The following is a 20,153-nucleotide window of genomic DNA, read 5'->3' on the forward strand; positions in this document are numbered from 1 at the left end:
ATACCAAGAGCAGCAATCACTGCCACTCTCACCATGCGGTTAGCAATTAAAGGTGGGTCACTGGCGCATCAGAGGCGCTGGCCAGCACAATGCTTCATGCACCATGAGAAACTTGCAGGCGAGAAACTTTATCCTCCTTTGAGATTCTGTTTATGTGTAATAATTCATTGCCTTGGTAACCCAAGTCAGAATGAGCAGAAAATGGGTTGTGTGGGAGGGAGCCTGCTACAGGCACAGAAGCTCATCATCATTACTGAGCTTCAGAGAAGAACTTGCCCAGATTAATGAAAACATTATTTTAAAAAATGTGTGGCACGAACTGCTTAACAATTAAGGACAAATGAGCATGGAATGTAGGATGCCCTTATGTACTTTCGTATGTGACAAATTCCTGCTTAGCACTGAGGGAAAAATTTAAAAAATTAAATCTGCAGAATTGGGCCTGGGTCATATTTTTGCAAAGTGAATTTGCCTACGACTCCAGTATCCAATTGCTGCCTTGTGCCCATCACATAATACTTGGGGCAAAATAGATATGACAATGGATTGTGCTAATTTCCAATAAAGCAAGCAGCAATGAGCAGGGTGGAACCATTCCCCTAGTTTGAAAACATCTCTCCACCAGTTCTCCCCCCCACTCAGTGCGGTTTATTTTTCAGACTATGAGCCCCAGCAATTCAGTGATGAAAGTCACAGATGGGGGCTAGTTCAGCATCTTGACCCTGCACACTGATCCTCCATTTTTCATTATTTAATCACCCCAAACACTGCTTTATAGGACAACCATGATAGCAACCCAATGCAGATACATATGAGGCTGCCATCAATATGTCTACCTTCCCTCTCAGTCACATTCACTGAACTTGTGGGATAACCAGCCTCGTATAACCAACGTGTTTAAGTTCTAATTAATGCATGAAGGAGTTAAGACCATAGAGTAAGTTGTCCTGAAAGGCTTAGCTCACCTGGAGAGGGACTAGGTAAGCAAGTCTTTGTTTCCCCAATCTACCTGAGGAGCTTAGTGTGTGAGGATGTGGAGCTGGTTGCTCCAAGCTCGGACCGCATGGCTCTCACAAGCCACTCAGTCTTGAGTTCCTATATCCATACTTTAAGAACTTTCACCACTTTGTAACAGCTAAATTTTACTGTCTTTGCAACCTATTCTGAAGCACATGAATCTGATCTTTGGAAAGTTGGAAAGATCTTTGGCAAGTACAGTAAAGCATATTGTTAACTTACCAAAGGTGTGGTCTTTTTCTATGCTCAGGCAAAATGGAAATTTTGGAAGGAACTCACAAGGGCACATATTTTAAAATTTTAACAGCATATATTTCCATGCTTTACTTTCCTGCATGTTTTGTGATTTTAAATCTCTGCTAGGGTTCTCTCACCAAAGAGTATTTGCCCCAAACTTGGATCTTGGTATCCTGTGAATTGTCCTTTTATACCTACATTTTTTCCCTTGCCACCAACAGAACTGATCCGTGGAGAATTTCTCCCCTTGCTTAACACTGAGCTTTGAGTTCATTTCATGATAAAGTCATTTGGGTTGATGGCCCTCAATTTGCAAATACACATGTGCCTTTATCCAGAGATGTGAGCTTTACTTTCAGAAAGACTTAAATCTTGTTACTGCAAGGTAATAGAAGAGATTTCTGAAATGAAACCATGCTGGATTACACTAAGGGCTCATCCACACTTTTGCTTGACTTCCTTTTTTACTGTATTGTGCATCAAGCTTTTCTCACTATTTTGCAGCTGGGGCTTGTGAAAATTGGATCTTACCTGCTGAATCAGATCTTATCAGATGCATGGAAAATCCAAAGAGAGAATTTGCTTAATCAGGCTTCAATTCAGCAGGTAAGATTGAATTTTCACAAGGTACACTGTGGAATAATGAGAAAAGCTCTCTGAACCAGGGAATTTATTGGTGTACAATCCGATCAAAATAGGGGACAAGTGAAAGTGTGAATTGAGCCCTAATTGTAATTTTAGGTACATGAAACAGACAGAGATACCAAAATTAAGAATACATTTTAAAGTCTGTTACAAAGGATACCCGGGTGAAATTTAAGCAATAATAAAATGCTGTTGATGAAAGGGCATTTTAAATCAGATTCTGACTACTAAAAGGAGAGGAAGCAGGATTCCATACACCATTTTTTTATTTTCTAGCAGCTGTGAGTTGTAAAGAACCACCTGCCTTTTCCTTTCTCTCACAGTGCAAATCACGGGGCAACAACTAGACAATACGTGGGTGACAGAAACTGTTTATGTGTCACTTATGTGCTGGCTTTTTTCAACACTACAAAGCAGTATGAGAGGCAGCAAATGAAGGTGGAAGAGCAGCAGGAGCAGGTGTGGGGGCTTAATCCTCGCTTTACCAGTCCCTACATCTTTCCCCCTGTGGAGATAAAAGCTATTCAGGGTAGGGGTGATTTTGTGAGGACAAACAGCAGGGGCAGGATAAAGAATTATGCAGCTCCCAGTCATTGGTGTGGCCAGGATTTTTGTGAGGGGGGCAGGCCTTTTGTTGGGGGGGGGGTAGAACCTCAGTTTGCTATGTATTTTTATTGATGGGGGGGCAGCTGCCCCTCCCTGCTCCCCCCTGGCTACGCCCATGGCTCCCCTCCCTATCACTTCTCTTTAGAAACCGGAAGCCACAGCCAGCTGATTTCTCAGTAGGAAAAAAATGTTCATACATCCTACAAGTATAATTTAACCTGGCAATTACAACTGCTTCAAAACCCAAATACTATAGTGCAAGCTAACCCTCCCCCGCCTAACCTGCCACATGACAAAAAGAAATGGCGTCAGCAAAAAGGAGCAGTGGCTGCTCTTGGTCTTAATTCTGTACAGGAACTACTGTAAGATTAACTGCATAAACATAGTTTAAGTAGGTTTCAGCTACTAAGAGAATATACAACAGCAAAATCTGTGGAACTAAATGTGAGAATTTGTTATGCCTTACCTTTCTCTGTTAAATTTCAGTGAATGAAGAATCGCTGGCCGTTTCTGCCTTAGATTCCACAAGTGGAGCATGTCATCTGAACTTGCACTGACCAAAGCACCCTATAATAACAACAGAAAAAAAGCGTGTCAAGTGTTGATTTAATCTTGCAGACATTATGGAGAAGTGGATGGGTTCTAGTAATTTTTGAAGTTGCATTTGAACAACAAGATCCTATTGCTTGTGACAGTTTTTCTGCCAGCCCAAAGTACACCTTCAGTTTCTCCTTTTGCCAGCTTAAAGGAAAAGGTACCCCTGACCCGTCCAGTCGCAGATGACTCTGGGGTTGCAGCACTCATCTCACTCTGTTGGCCAAGGGAGCCAGCGTTTGTCCGCAGACAGCTTCCGGGTCATGTGGCCAGCAGGACTAAGCCGCTTCTGGCGAACCAGAGCAGCGCACGGAAACGTCTTCACCTGCCTGAGGAAGTACAATAAGGAGGAAGCCAGTCTAGCTTCTCTGGGGAGGGAACTCCAAAGTCTGTGACAAAGGACTGTTAACTACATTCCAGCTTTAAAGGATTTGAGCTCAGGTGGATCCTGACTGGCAAGCTGCTCTGTCTAGCCATTCACATCCATCAGGGAAACAGATCAATACCTTCTGAAGTTGGGTGATGGGCTGTTCTGGGATTAATTGCCACCTGATCTCTGCATCTACCTGCCCTTTTGAACCTATTTTGCACTTTGTGTTTTCGAGGGGGGGCTATGACTTCTCCACCAAGACAGAATGGGGAATAAGAGATCCTGGGCAATCTCAAAGTGGCAGGTGGCCACAGCGCAGATCTGTATCACGCAGCCCTCTTTGTTCTTCCTAGAGAGCTTGTATCCAGGGACAACAGTAGCCCATTGGTATTCTATCACGTTGCCATCTGGAAGATCTGGAACACTTTCACCTTCATCTTGGATGATCTCCAGGTCCTGTGTGTGCTTTCCTTCAGGGGTTAGTTCAAAAGCTGCTCTGTTGCTTTTATTTTTTTTTATATGTAAGCACCAAGAGTCTGGTTCCATTTCAGTTCAAGTGTCATCTGTTCCTTTTGCACAGTTCAGCCTGCCCCGAAATGCTCCAGAGTTTCCAACAAATCCAAACACCCTCCTTCGAACTCCACCATCTCATCTATGCATCCAGATGCCTCAGCTCCACCAGTCTAACTAGCCCTGTATGTGGAAAGGGCAGTGGGGCAGCACGTTTGCATGTGAAATGTCACAGAATCATAAAATTGTAGAACTGGAAGGGATCCTGAGGGTCATCTAGTCCAACAGGTTCAATCTTCAGGTAATAATAATAATAATAATAATAATAAAATTCTGTTAGAAGCCACCCAGAGTGGCTGGGAAAACCCAGCCAGATGGGTGTGGTACAATTATTATTATTATTATTATTATTATTATCAATATTATTATCATCATCATCATTATCATTATTATTATTACTACCCTGCCCATCTGGCTGGGTTTCCCCAGCCACTCTGAGTGGCTCCCAACAGAACATTAAAAACACGATAAAACATCAAACATTAAAAGCTTCCCTAAAGAGGGCTGCCTTCAGATGTCTTCTAAAAGTCTGATAATTGTTTATTTCTTTGACATCTGATGGGAGGGCATTCCACAGGACGGGCGCCACTACCAAGAAGGTCCTCTGCCTGGTTCCCTGTAACCTCACTTCTCGCAGTGAGGGAACCGCCAGAAAGCCCTCAGAGCTGGACCTCAGTGTCCGGGAAGAACGATGGGGGTGGAGATGCTCCTTCAGGTATACTGGACCAAGGCCATTTAGGGCTTTAAAGGTCAGCACCAACACTTTGAATTGTGCTTGGAAACATACTGGGAACCAATGTAGGTAAGGCTGGGAATGTATCGTGCCTGAAATCCTGGAAAGCTGCCAGTTAGTAGACCAGCATCTCTCAACCTTGGGTATCCAGATGTTGTTGGACCACAACTCCCATCATCCCTGCTAGCTAGGGATGATGGGAGTTATGGTCCAACAACATCTGGATACCCAAGGTTGAGAGAGGCTGCAGTAGACAATAGCGGCCTAGATGACTCAATGGTCTGACTTAGCAATAAGCCGTTTCTTGTGACAGCATTTCTGAAAAAGGTGCCTTGGAGGTTCTGAATTTCAGCTCCATACCTAGTAATGTCAATGTTGCTTGCAGAACCTTTGCCTGAGGCCCCAAAGATTTACTGCCACTTACTTAGATAGGCAGCTTCTTATGTTCCACCCCTGGTGGCAGCCATTTTCTGGTGCCTTCGGCAGCTTCTCAAAATTCCAAATGTGGCCCTGGACCCCAAAAGGTAGGCAACCACTAGTCTAAACAATCAGTGTTTCACTCTAACTTTCTCTTGGTCTAATCACATCCTAAATGTGAATCATTTCTATGGCTGCACTCATTGGTCAAAAGCACTGAAAGGTAAGAATAGGCTGGGGCTGGTTTCTCACACACAAAAGCGGCGTGCTTGCATGTATTGCCTTTTATCTCAGATTCTACAAATGCTGGAAACTTGCTTTTTCAAACTGGGAATTCCACCCACAGATGCCCCCTTAAAAAGAAAAAAAAAACTTGAACACATAACTTTGCTCATGTTTAAATAAACATCTGCATTTTTGTAAATATAACCTTACCTCATTGATCAAAAACTGAAGCTGCAGAACTGCAGCGTCACCTTCGTGTTGGCAATAACAATCAACACCCGGTCTGCCCAATCTGTTTAGAGTCAAAGTTAAGGATCAGTTAATCCAGTTTTTGATAGCTGAAATAAAAGCAAAACAAAATAAAACACAGTTAACCATTTTTAACTGGCACTGTCTAATACAGATAGGTGCTGGAGGTGTGACTGAAGTATGTGATGTGGGCATGTTTGGTACTACAGTATGTTGCATTGGCGAAGCCCTTGATATTTGTGGAAGTTAATACACTTTATTTAGTTATATTCTTATAGTCCAGGGACAAATGGTAGGACAACAAAAGCTGATTTTGTGCGGTGGCCTGAAGACAGACCAGTCCTTGCTATATTTAATTAGTCTTTGGCTAATTAAACAAAATATGGCCTTTTAAGCTGGGAAGTATTGTTTTCGTTTGTTACTATGTTATGTATTCTTCTGTTCTTATATTGTATACCGCCCTGGGATGAGGGGCAGTGTAGAAATTTAATAAACAAACAAACAAAATAAACACTTTTAAGCTCTGTCCTTTTCCAGGTGTGTTTAATTAGCATTAATTTTACAGTTTTCCTTCCACTGTCTCCCTGGGGCAGATTAAGCCCCGTGTGAGATTTCCCTAATGTACACTCCTATACTTTGAAGTCACAGGCTTTGTTGTATTTAAATGGATTGGTTTCCCAGTGCAGCTGCCTCCTCCAAATGTTTCCTTATTGGAGCATAAGGCACACAGAGATTACTTAGAAAGACAAATTCTAAAACAAGACTAGTGAAAAGTTATTTTCTTTACTAATTTAGGAATTAATTCAAAACACAGAATATAAAATATATAGTGGAGTTGGTACGTAATTGCATAGCATCATAACATTGAATATTTTAACGACAAGGCTGGCCTAGTATTTGTCTTTGGAATAAAGTGAGAAATTGCATTTTTCTTTACTCTAGGACAGTGTTTCCCTACCTTTGGTCTCCAGCTGTTTTTGGACTACAACTCCCCATCATCCCTGATCACTGGTCTTGCTAACTATGGATGATGGGAACTATAGTCCAAAACCAGCTGGAGACCCAAGTTGGGAAATACTGCTCTATGAGACCCTGAATTTTCAAGATACCTAGCAGTTCTAACCTGCTTATCTGCAGAGGGAGAACACCCTGTATGTGGCATTTACTGCTTCTCTTTATCAGAGTCATCTTGAGACAGTATTCTTTTGTGCAAAACAGAAGCTCAGTTGGGGTGCTGGTGGAATAACACAATATAGGTGCCTAAGGTGATTTCATAACGGGGTTTAATTATCTTACATAAGCCCATATCAAATTTTCAGATACAGTGGTGCCTTGGTTCTTGAACATAATCTGTTCTGGGAGTCCATTTGACTCCCAAAACCGTTTGAAAACCAAAAGCGCTGCTTCCGAATGGCTGCAGGAGCTTCCTGCACTCAAGCAGAAGCTGTGGAAGACTCATCGGATGTTTGGCTTCCGAAAAACATTTGCAAACCAGAACATTTACTTCCAGGTTTTCGGCATTCAGGAGCCAATTTGTTTGACAACTAAGCTGTTTGGGAATCAAGGTACCGCTGTACTTTAAAAAATTAAAAAATAAAAAGAGGCCCAGTATGACCCATGAAAAAAATCTCTCCCACCATTCTCATACCAGTCAAACATTTGGAGTGGAGGAGTTTGCGCCTCCTCTTCCTTTCTCCATTGACAATAAAAAGGGTTCAGTCCAGCTCATGAATAATCCAAATTCCATCACCACTCTGCATGCACGCCAAACATACTTTTGGGGTAGTTTACCATCAATCTAAGTGTTTATTTGTGTGAGAGACAGACAGACAGAAAGAGAGAGAGAAAAAGATGAGAGTTTTTATATCTCTCAATCAATCCATCAGAGATGAACCCAGAGGTTGAACAATGAGCTGACATGGATATATTGCTCATTTCAAAGACTGGTAGAAAAGAAGAAAAAAGACTGTGTTTGATGCTGCTTTAATCTGGAGCTTGCAAAAGTAGGGGAAAGAGCCTCAGAGAAGAGCAACAAGCAACCTTTATTGAGGCAGTGTAGATGTCCTCCCTCCCTAGATTCCTTTGCTGTGCTCCCCAAACTGAGAGGGAAGACATGCTTCACCATCCAAAGCAACTGGGAGATGGAAGCACTTGCCTCCCCTCCTGTCTCAGCCCTCTCCCTATGTCATCCTCCTCCTGTTCCCCTAGTGCAGGGGTCTGCAACCTTTAAGACAAAAAGAGCCACTTGGACCCGTTTCCGAAGAAAAAAACACTGGGAGCCGCAAAACCATTGCGACATTTAAAGCATGTGCGCCGCTGCCCTCCGATCTGACAGCGGGCGGGAAGGTGACGTCGGGACGGTGCGTGACTAACGCACGCACCGCCCCCATGCGACGTCACAGCCAGTACAGCGCCCGCCACAGTGGGGAGTGTCGGGGCGCACAATGCGCCTCCTCCCCTCGCTAGTATCCGCCCCGGAGCCGCGGCAAAGGTGTAAAAGAGCCACATGCGGCTCCGGAGCCGCGGGTTGCAGACCCCTGCCCTATTGGAATGTACAAATGCAGGAAAACAAGCTAAAAGCACAGATTGTAAAATGTACATTATGCTGCAAATCATACTGTTTGGTATACTAGCAAAGGATACATTCGAATAGCACCTGTTCTTGTCCCTATAGCCAGAATCTTCTGAACTGGGTCAAAAGCTAAGGCAGTGGGAAGATAAGGAAACCCATGGCGAACTGTCTGCAAAAGAAGAAAGAAACTCGGTTGATGTAGAGTAGTTGCTTTACAGTATCATTAAGTATTATTTCTGGAGCAAACAAAGCTCTGGATAACCAAACTAATTAATAGGTTGTCAACTGAGTGTAGATCTTTTAACAAATTAATTATATTCTTTAACAAATGAACTAGGCAAATTCTAATATTTAATAATAATGTATATACACATCTACATAAATATTATCATACCCTAATATAGAAGCTCCTTTTGTATCTCAGTTCAAAAGGAAATACAGATAAATTAAGGTAAAGTACAACCTGTGGCAGCGGAGTCTGAAGAAATTATTATTGCTATTATCGTTATTTTCAGAAAAGAGAACTCAAAGCAACTTACAAGTAACATTTTAAAAGTGGAAAAACAATAATAATACAACCCAGAATACATCAGTAGCATATAGAAAAGAACAGAATCGACTCAACTCCAGAAGATAAACAAAAAATAAGTTCCAAAACCCTGGGGGAACAAGAATGCATTTGCCCAGCACCTAACAATACACAGTAGTGGTGCATCCCTGGGGAGTCTCCATAAATTGGGAGCCACCACTGAGAAGGCTGTTCTCATGTTGTGACTCTCTGCACCCCACTCAGAGAGGGAACACGAGGAAGAGCCTCAGATGACAAATGCAGGGTCCATGCTGGTTCATGTGGGGAGAGGTGGTCCTTGAGCCAGTGCAGTGCTAAGCTGCATAAGGCTTTATAAATCAAAACCACACTTTGATCTGGACCGGAAAACTATTCAGTAGCTAATGCAGTTGTGCCACAGGTTCAGGGGGAAATTTCAGCCAATTAGAACAGGGTACACTGTAACTACACTGTAAAATGAGAACACTGGAACATAGAGATTCAAAGGAAACTGCTGAATTATTGCAATTTATCAGACTGTTCAGTTTTGTCAACCATGACTTGAATTGAGATTGCAGTTTTGTTGGTTCTTACCGCAGCATATGTTAAATTGGCTTATCAGAGCCAGGACATGTGTCTTAACATCAAGTAACATTCCATTTTAACTTGGTCACTGTACATCCTTGTTAACTGCTCTCTGTAACTATTTTGCTTTCAGGCAATTGTCACTGCCTGTTCTTTTGAAGTTGCTCTACATCAAGCTTCCTCAAACTTGGCCCTCCAGATGTTTTTGGCCTACAACTCCTGTGATCCCTAGCTAGCAGGACTAGTGGTCAGGGATGATGGGAATTGCAGTCTCAAAACATCTGGTGGGCCGAGTTTGAGGAAGCCTGCTCTACATCTCCCACCCCCAGTGGGTATATGCTTGCAAATTCAGGGTTACACTTCACACATCCGATGAAGTAGACTACGGGCGCAAGCCTAACTTCACCTCCATGTAGGTGGGGTTTTGTGGAGCAGATTGGAGGCACTGCTGCATTTGCAGCCCTACTGCTCATGGCAGCTGCAGCAAAAGGTGAGTTGCAGGATTGGTCCCAATGCAATCTCATGATGCCAGTGAGAATACAGGAGATTGGGATCCAATGGTTCCCGGGCCAGGCCAGGCCCTCCTTGTCCTGGTTTCTGCTAAAAACAACAACGGGTGCACTTATAAGTAAGAAGGTGGTATTTTATTAAAGCAGATTAATGGCATGGACTCAGAGGCATGGAAATACCAAATACAGTCCAGCAGCTCTTACAAGGTGAAGGGTTAGCAGTAATGTGTCCAGTACAGGCACAAGGTCAGGGTTTACAAGTCCCAAGATCAGCAACAAGAATTCCAAGGCTATATGGGAGCTGTAATGTTGTTCCAGCAAGTTACCCTGCCTACCCACCAAGCTTTTAAGCAGAGAAGGAAAAAGTACACTCACAAGAATCCCTCTCCATGTGGGCATTCCCAGCCTGAAGATGGGCGCTCCTTTGGGGGGGGGGAAGGAGATGGGTCTCCTCCCTTTTCTTGACACCTCTCCCTGGGAGGCAGCCAGGCCCACCTCCTTGTCTAAACTTTCTTGCTCTATAACAACAGACTGTACCCTGAGCCCCCATCATCCTCCACAGCCCCTGAGTCTCCCATCTTTTCAGGTCCAGGCATGTCTGGAAGCAGAGGAGGGGCTTCATCATCATGTCAAAGTTGACATAGTCTCATCCTTTCTCCTCTCACTCCTGATCTGAAGCAGAGAGTTCAGAAGCAGCCATGACATTCTCCACCTTGGTGCCTTCCAGAAGCATCGCTGTCATGCCCACCCACACTTTTGGCAGGTGAAAGGAGGAGTGCCACATCAACAGAATGATGCTTGTGTCCCTCCACTAGGGGACCAATTTAGCCAGGACAGCTGGGCACCTAATCCAACCTCACCCCTCTGCCCAGGAGGGTTAGATAGCTCTATCAATCTGTTAGCCTTTAAAGAGTCATATCAGCAGTTGAGTATGTCTGCCTTTCTTTCTTTCTTTCTTTCTTTCATTTTTTAAGCCAGCCTCTTCTGGAGAAGGAAGGACATGTACCACATGCTCATAATAAAATAACCAGATACCTTTTCTTTATAACATCAGACTAAAAATGGATTAAAAGAACGTATTAGGTAGTGCAGGAAATGCTCATCCAAACGCATGAGCAAGACAGACCTTCATATATGCAGCAAGAGCACTGCTTCTCTGTCAGCCTCTCTCTCATGCAGCGAACACAGCTAGAACCTAAATCCCCATTTCCTGGCCTCCCTTTGCCACTCTGTATGCATTTCCTTCATGGCTGAGTAAACAGGTTTGAAAAGGCACCTCGCTTTAGATAAATGGATGCACAGTCTACTTCTCAGTCAAAGACAGAAAACCACATCTCCCCCCTTCACCCAGTTCAGCTGTATTTTTCCTTCCAAATAAGCAATGTTACATGAGTGATATGGTATAGTTGTACAATGCAATAATATTTCCCCACCAAAATTAGAACAAAGAAGGTAGTGCATTGATTCCTGCGCTTGCGCTTCTACATTTGCTGCAGAGTTGTTTACATGATTAAACTCTTAAATTACGGAGAGTTGCAGTCACAAAGGGAGTCCTAATTCAGTAGGGAAAGCTGCAGGCAGGCCAAGTTAAAAGGTAAACAAAGATGAGGGAGAAACACGTTGCAGAAAAGGCCTAAAATAGCTGGACAGTGAAGGTATAGGAGGGGCACAAAGCAAAGCCTAAAACTAATCTACAACATGGGGCAATTTTAGTATCACTCCCAGAGGTGCACTTCATTTTCTTGTAAGTCAGACAGATGTCAACAACAGCAAGTCAGTATATTTCACAGACCATTTATATTTCAAACACTATTCTTTGACTGAGATAGATTGTCATAGAAGGGAAGAAGCTCTGTTGGTGGCTGGGATGGAAAACTTGCCCATCTGCTGCCTCCACCCACAGTATGCAAATACACACAGCAAACCTCTACAGAAGAAATTGAATGGCAAAGTATCAAATAATTGCAGGGCAGATTGGTCGGGGAGAACCAGCCCTTCAAGCCAATGATGTCAGATGCCACAAAGAGAGGGGACATCCCAGTGGAAGTGGAACACTGGAAACTTGCTCAGGAAGAGGCACTGCTGGGGCTAACAGATGGGGCTAATGAGGCACCCCTTCTGTCATCACCCACTCATTGAGTCAGATATGGGCACTAAAGCAAAGAAACATCATGTCTGAACCCCAAGACTGGCCAAGGTTACCAGGAAGAAGAGCGAGTCACAGAAGATGTATATCCCTTGGCCGGGGTGGGGGTGTCTGCTCCCCCAGGTATCACGGAATAACCCCACCACTTGGCCTTCCATCATACATGTCATCTCTTTCATCTGTACCACACCGACTTGCATTTATTCGTGCAAGGTTCAATGTCCTTCCATCGAACCTGCTGAGCCACAGATTTTCCAAGGGTTTGGTGTCTCCGCTATGCGTGTGTGACGGGAAAACTGTTGATTCTCTCCCACATATAATGTTCAACTGTCCCCTACATAGCATAGCCAGGACTAAATTCCTGGGTCCTGCTTTACTGCGCTTGGTTGGCAGGCCTGCTGAGTCACATGCCGCACTACTTTTGCAGGATACAGATCCTTCTGTAACTCTGCAGGTGGCGAGATTCCTGAATGCGGTTATCTCACACACAAAAACCACCAAAAACAACAACATCAAAAACTAATCGGACAGTTTTGAAGAGAGTGCATGTCGGATCTCGTCTTCAGTTTTCCTTTTTCTGGGATCCGTCCCCTGGAGCTCTCCGGGCCCCAAGCTGTTATCTGGCTCTGCTCAATGACTCACCCCTGCATCATGGTGTTCACCTTCTGGTGCCGAATATATCGGTCTTTATGCCTCTGTGCTTTTATGTTTGTACATACTTTATGGGCTAATAGCCGTAAATAAATAAATAAAATATATCCCTTGGCTGAATGAGAAGCTCAGTCTAAAAGAACAGAAGGGCAAAGAGATTGCATCTTTGGACTTGAACAACTAGCAACTCCATGAAGTTTTGTCCCAGTGACCTTGGTCAACAGAGGTGCCAGAGAACTTCCAAGAGGTCTCCAAGCACCTTGCACTTCCAGGTTCTTCAAGTGTGAAGACACTCAATTAGGGATGGCAAAGCCTGATTGGAACAGCAAGGCCTGGCCCAGTATGTAACAGCTTAGCTGGGCTTTGATTTTTGTGGGAGTAAGTTGCTAGCTTTGGAGCTATCAAAGATCCTGCAGCCAATGTGGCAATCTTTTCTCAGTTACCTCTGGCATTAATACCTCAAGGATCGCCCCTTTCCCATATGAACCCAGATCCAGTTATCATCATCTGAGGCCCTTCTCCGTGTGCCTCCTCCATGAGAGGTCTGGAGGGCAGCAACATGAAAATGGGTCTTTTCTGTGGTGGCTCCCCGTTTGTGGAATGCTCTCCCCAGGGAGACTTGCCTGGTGCCTTCATTACATATCTTTAGGCACCACGCAAAAATGTTCCCAGAAATAAGCAGGAAAGAAAACATCTCCCCTCCCCCTTTTCAGTTTTGTCCAATAGAAAAGAATTGACATTTGGGAGAACAGATGGCACTGGAAATGAAGTTAGTGCTATGAACTCCATTTAATAATAATAATAATAATAATAATAATTTAATATTTATTATTTATACCCCGCCCATCTGGCTGTTTATCCAGCTGCAAAACTGGCTCAAGTGGTATCATGCTGAAAATCTGATCTTTATGGCAGAGTGCAACCCATCCAGAACTGGTTGAATACTGCCATTTTATCTAGATTAAGCTTTACTTTATTAGCCTCCCTCTATCCCATTACTAACATCCATTGGTTTACTTGGTATATACAAAAAGGGGAAAGAGAAATGGCCATCACCCATATTTTGGTGACACCATGCCCCAAATCTTGAGTTGATTTCTCCCAGTGTTTTCATGTAGATATTATAGGCATGTGAAACCACATAGCATATGGCATGATGATGCACAGCACCTGCCTCCCAGCACTGCAGTCCAGAGCAAGAGTTTCCCAGCATCACCTTCTTAATACTACCTGTAAGATAGGATTGGAACCAACAAAGTGCAGTGCTCCTGACTCCGTTTCAGACAGGTGATACAGAAAGTTACCATGGTTGAAGGGACTGAAAGCTATTGAGAGGTCCAGGAGAGCCAACAGGGGTACATTCCTCCGGCATTAGCCCGTAAAACTAGGAACAGCATTTTCTCCTTCACTGTGCCATACAGAAATGTCACTACCAAGCCTCTTTGTCACTCTCAAAATGATCCACTCATTTTATGCCTAGCTCCAGTCTGGTCTGCATCAGCTGTGTAATAAGCCTTTTGTGACAGAATTTGAGAAAGCACAGAACTACAAGTTCAGTTTTCTGACCCTGATTCCAGGTCCTCAGTACGATTCTGGTTCAGTCATTTAATTCACTTTTGCAGGCTAATGCCAGTATCATAAGCTCCTTCTGTGTGTCAGAGCTGCTTAATGCAGAACGGGAATCTTCAACTCTGTGACTCAGCCCTGACAATTTTCCCAGGACAAACAAATAAATCTTAACTAGGAAAGGATGGCCGTCTCTTCTAGTAACTGCAGCTCCAGGGCTGGTGCAGCTGCTCTGGGCACTACAGGGGGAGGGAGCTGCCCTGAAGCATGAACCTTATGGGCCAGATCCTCCACGATGGCTCCAGAGTTTCCTTGTGGTGACAAGCACCTTTGGAGCACCATGACCTGTTCCCCTATCAGAATTATTTGATGGTGACTTCACAGACACCTAAACCAGTGTTGGCAGCTCTTCCAGATATGTCCCATCCCTAAAGTCTACCCAGCAAAATTCAGCTGCAGGTGCACTGTGAGCCTCCCCATTACCAGAAAGGAACAATAAATTGTTGGACGTTTAATGTTTTTAAGGACCCAAAATAACCCAATATGCTAGAGGATGGCCTTGGAATCACTGCAACTCAAAGCAAGCGTCCTCACATTTTTAAAGTTTTTGTGTGTTTCCTTAGCTTTTTTTTGCAATGGATGTGTAGGTGTTCCTGTAAACAATACACAAATTCAAAAATTTATGGCGTGTAACATGGCTTAATTTCTAAGTAAGAGGTATGAAGTCAATCTTGTCTGAAAACCATAAGGTAAAGGTCCCCTGACCGTTAGGTCCAGTCATGGATGACTCTGGGGTTGTGGCGCTCATCTCGCTTTACTGGCCAAGGGAGCCGGCGTACAGCTTCCAGGTCATGTGGCCAGCAGGACTAAGCCGCTTCTGGCAAACCAGAGCAGCGCAGGGAAACGCCGCTTACCTTCCCGCCGGAGCGGTACCTATTTATGTACTTGCACTTTGACGTACTTTCGAACTGCTAGGTTGGCAGGAGCTGGGACCAAACAATGGGAGCTCACCCCGTTGCGGGGATTCAAACTGCCAACCTTCTGATCGGCAAGCCCTAGGCTCTGTGGTTTAACCCACAGCGCCACCTGCGTACCTCTGAAAACCATACTTGGACCCTTTTATATGAAAGCTCTTCCCCTGTACATAGGTGCTTGTTTGCTTTTAGTGAGGAGACACATGTAACGTCACACTTTCTTAGATAAGTGCTGTACAAGTCCTGTAGTAAGGAAAACTGTGAGGTTTAAAACTGCAGTCCTACCAAGGGAGCCATTACTGAGAGCGGACAAAATATAACCATAAGCTTTGCAAAAGCAAATCAGAATGGATGTTCAATAAACAGGTTGTCTGGACGAGTCCAAAAACAACACAATAATAAAATACAATACAACACACAGATTGATTTTCATTTTAAAATTTTACATTCCGCCTAGAGCTTGGACCCCTATGATAACCACAGTCTTGCTGTCATAACCATAGACTCACTTAAGTCTGGAATTGAGTTTTTCTTTTTTTGCACTCTCCCCTCCAATGGACTCTTAATAGAGGTTTGCCACAGCTTAGGAAAGTCTCCTCCTTTTTTACTTTCTTTTAGGGATTTACCCTGAAGGTAAAGATCCTTAGACGTCCCTCCAACCCTGTATTTTGGACATAGCACAAGGAAGAAAAGTTCTCTCACCTTTCCATTTCATTCTCCATCTCTCATTAGCTTTCCACCTTCCACCTGCTCCACCCCATCCAAAACCATGAAGGACGGTATACAAATTTAATAAAGAATAATGATAATGATAACAAAATTCACCACACAGCCTCTGTGGCTTAAATCTATTTCATTAATTATCCTTTCCCCCACATCCAGTCTTGCCTCTTAGACATTTATGGAGATCATCAAGGGTGTTGATAACTGTGGCAGCTGATTTCAACTCAGAAGGCTGTTTCAACTTCATATATGCCAAGACAGGCCCTACTCAAAGGGAGCATGGGGCAGATAGCATATATGATAACACACAATAGAGCCATTTGAGATTAAATGTATGTCATGGCTCTGCAAAAGTCAGAGGCCATTGCTCCACTATATATTAGGGCACACTAACAAAATGTTGAAAATGCTTCCCCAATAACCCAAAACCAAAACAGGAACAAAATAAGGACACCGTTTAGCAGGGACAGGTACTAAACTACACATCTTATGGCAGGGATTGGAAGATATTGTTTTGGACAACATCTTTAGTACATATATATGCACTATCACTTAAGCCAAAATTATTACCACCTTTGAACTCAAGCTGTCGCTGAAGCCGTATCACAATGAATTGGAAGGACTGAGTCAGCTCCCCCACCCCACTCCACTAAGTCTTTTAGGGAAAATATATACAGTGGTACCTTGCAAGACGAATGCCTCGCAAGACGAAAAACGCGCAAGACGAAAGAGTTTTTTGTTTTTTGAGTTGCTTCGCAAGACGAATTTCCCTATGGGCTTGCTTTGCAAGACGAAAAACGAAAACGTCTTGCAAGTTTGTTTCCTTTTTCTTAAAACCGTTAATACCCTATGGGAAACCGTGCTTTGCAAGACGAAAAAACTCGCAAGACGAAAAAACTCGCAGAACAAATTAATTTCGTCTTGCGAGGCACCACTGTATTGAAAAACAAGAATTTGCAAAGTTAACTTAGCTTATCTATCTAGCTACTGTCTTACCTACTTGACATAAAAAACCTTGTCTTGTAGATGATAATCAGCAGAATGTCTAGGTTTTCATAGGGAAATATTTAAGCATAAGAAGTGCATTTTTCTAGAAAAAGAGGTGCCAGAACTCACCATGAGCTCCTCCCTTGTTCTCTGATAACGGTAATGGTGGCTACCTGAGAGGTGCCAGAACTGAGTTCTAGTACGTTCCGGCTGGAAAAATAAACCCCTGAGAATAGGGATGATAACATCTGCAAATTTGATAATATGCCACAGATATGCCACAGTTCATTTCTTCACTGAAGTCTTGGATGAGGGACTTAGGGAGAGGGGGCAGGGAAAAGCTCACAAATTTACACCAATATGTTTACCAAAACACACCTGCTTTTCCCCATGGGGGTCCTCTCCTGCTCAAAAATCAAAATTCACCAATGAAGACTACCTAGCCTCTACTGATTTTGTGGCTTTGCAAGCAATGTGGGATGAAGTACCATTAAAGGGCCTCTGATCTCTTATGTAAGAATCATGTGAATTTGATATTAGGGAGCTGATTACTCTTTAGACACCTTTAAAAATGTGTGTGTCTTTGTCACTCAGTAAAGAAGGCCTGTACTGGTAATGCAATATAACTGTTGGATGTCTTCAGTTTCTTTTCCACATTAATGTAAAGTCCATGTGGGGAAAAATATTAGTTCTATTGAAGTAGCCAATTAAGCCAGCTTTTACCATGGTGCAATTAAGGGCAAACACTTAATTCAGGGCAGCTGACAAATCAATTGATCCAAAAGGGCCAAAACACCATTAATCATTGTTTCTGTAAGGCTAATGCAAATATCCCCAAGAACAAATGAAATAAGAGATACTTTTCTCTATGAGGCTAATGGCAATTCTAGATACTAAATCTGAAAAATATGATGAAGTGAGTACTTCATCTTTACCCTATTTCAAATGTTCACATTACTGAAACATCTAATGCACAACAAATGTGTTTGCATGGTTACATTTTGTACCCATTTACATGCTTTTGATACTGTGAAGAAAACCTCAGTTATAAAGAATTCAATTTTATTCACTTAACAGTAACTAAACATCCTAAATTGAAAAAGGACAATATATACATTTATTTATTTTTCTAAACATGCTCATAAAGGACATCATTCCATTTTGCTTTCCCCATCTTACTACTAAATTACTACTAAAACTATGATTAACACAGAACAAAAAATAACTTCTCACCCTGTATCAAAAAAATTAAAATATTTGAATGCTGGATAACATTTTTTTGAAAATCAAATCTGCTTTCCCTTTTCAGATAAAACTCCCACATAATTCAGATTGCATGTCAGCAACTCTAACATCGATCCCAACTATTTTCCATTATTAAAGTTGCCAATTATAGGTGCTGGGTTTCTAATATTGACTTCATTATACAAGAAGCAAAACAACTATTATGAAAACATAGACAGAATACAAAGACACAGTCTATAATTAATGTATCAGTAATGCTCCTACAAAATGAAAAGGCCTGTACCCAAGATAATTTAAAAGGGAAGCCTTCTAGCTGATCTCTGCTTAAAATTAGGCCAAAAGTGAATATATTTCATACAGAATGTTCAGAGAATGCTCCTAGTGTTCACAGAATTTTAAAAAATGATAAATACGATAAACAAGTATTTGTGATGAGCGCTTGTAAACACTTTTAAGTCATAGTTCAATCTGACTACAGCCCACAGTCATACAAAAGTATGATCTGCTATATATGTCTGAGACCAAGTCCTATGAGGACCCTTAATGATGCTGACATTTTTACTTACTCTGACCAGGAAGAAAAAATAATTGGGATCCAACTTCTAATGTAACAGTAGTTAAAAAGTAAAAGATGTTGTTCCACTTCATCCTTTAGGCATTTTGACTTGGCTTTTAACGTTAATATACTGTAGCACTCCAGTTTTTTTCTTGTGCTTAAAAAACCCCACAGGCTGTTCTTACCTTGCTTAACTGAAAATAGTCTGAAGTGAGAGTCTCCTGGATCTCCTCTCTGGGAGTCCCTGCAGTTCCTCCTGAGTGCACAGAACCACTGCCAGGCCCAGGGCCACTGCCGCTGCTTCCACCCGGGGATGAAGTTAAACCATCCAAAACTTTGTGAAAATTAAATTTCTTCATTTTGAAGAAGAAGAAGAAAGTAACCTTAGAAAGGAGAAAGAACTGCTTGCCTTGGTGAGGATCACATTTAGCAACCCCAAAGTGGAAAGCAAAACGAAGTGCCTTTCAAATGTTTCAGTGATGCAGCAAAACGGTCTTTTGAATTTTATCAGTATGGTGTTTTACTGATGGAAGTATATAAAGACTCCATTTTATCAAAACTCTTAAAAAGGGCTGGGAGAGCAGAATCCCACCAATTCAGCAAACCCAACGTGAGGAATTCGGAAGAGGTGAATTATAGCTACTCACAGGAAGCCGTTTATAAAGAATCCACATTGTGTATAGGTGTGTATATATATATATATATATATATATATATATATATTAAAAAAGACTATCCATCAGAATTCAAGCCAGCATTCAAACTGCCCTAATGGCCTATGAACTCACGGACATGTTGACTTTCATCCCCTCTTGTGAAAAAATATATTTCCATATTAATTGGTGTTCCAAAGCCCCAGGCCGCCTTCTGTAACAGATGGTTTGATCTGGAACTCGGCGCTCCTTTCTCTCCCGTCTGCCTATGTTTGAAAGACCAGATCCCGCCGCGGCTACGGCAGCTTGCCTGCCACCTACAGCAACTGCGGATCCTTCGCGATCTTCCCCGCCAAGCTTCGCATTCGGGATCTTGTCGGGCGAGGAATCCACTGCCCCTCAGCGGGCTGCTTCCGGGACATCCAAAGAGCGGCTCTGGCGGTTCGGCATTTCTCCCGCCCGGGCAAGCGGGATGGGGATCTCTCCCCGACGGGTCTCGCTCGCCTCCTCAAGCCCGAGCCGCGACGTCGGCCAGAGGCGCTGCCGGGCTCCGGGAAGCCGAACACGGCGGGCTCATCCCCATCATCATAATAATAATAATTTCTGGCCTGACGGGAATTGTGAGGGGAGCGAAAGCGTCCGAGTGGGGCCCTCCCTCGCGGGAGAAGCGGGTCGCCGAGCGAGGAGAGGCCCGAGCGGGAACTTGCTGGCCGGCTGTCCCTCAGAGAAAGCGCGGCTCTCCCGAGGTCTCCGCGGGCCCCGACGGAGACCCGCGC

General features: G+C 43.2%; 1 protein-coding gene across 4 annotated transcripts in view; it reads right to left on the minus strand.

Annotated features, from left to right (window-relative positions):
• The window catches only part of STXBP5L (syntaxin binding protein 5L), an 82,053-nt gene extending 61,900 nt beyond the window's left edge, over positions 1–20,153 (minus strand). For 2 of the 4 annotated variants that reach the window (XR_013980819.1, XM_080987097.1), the window contains exons 1-4: positions 18,910–20,153; positions 8,307–8,404; positions 5,625–5,706; positions 2,972–3,072 (exon numbers count right to left, since the gene is read on the minus strand). Coding sequence is in view for 2 of the 4 variants with exons in the window: in XM_080987097.1 (XP_080843223.1) it covers positions 2,972–3,072; positions 5,625–5,706; positions 8,307–8,404; positions 18,910–19,083 (455 nt within the window). In the remaining 2 variants the exon portion in view is untranslated. Of the gene's footprint in view, positions 1–1,785; positions 1,887–2,971; positions 3,073–5,624; positions 5,707–8,306; positions 8,405–18,909 lie in introns of those variants that run through there. The other 2 variants (XM_080987098.1, XM_080987099.1) reach the window with 2 other exon arrangements.

This window comes from Podarcis pityusensis, assembly GCF_964106645.2.
Source record: "Podarcis pityusensis genome assembly, chromosome: 17".
NCBI classification, from domain to species: domain Eukaryota; kingdom Metazoa; phylum Chordata; class Lepidosauria; order Squamata; family Lacertidae; genus Podarcis; species Podarcis pityusensis.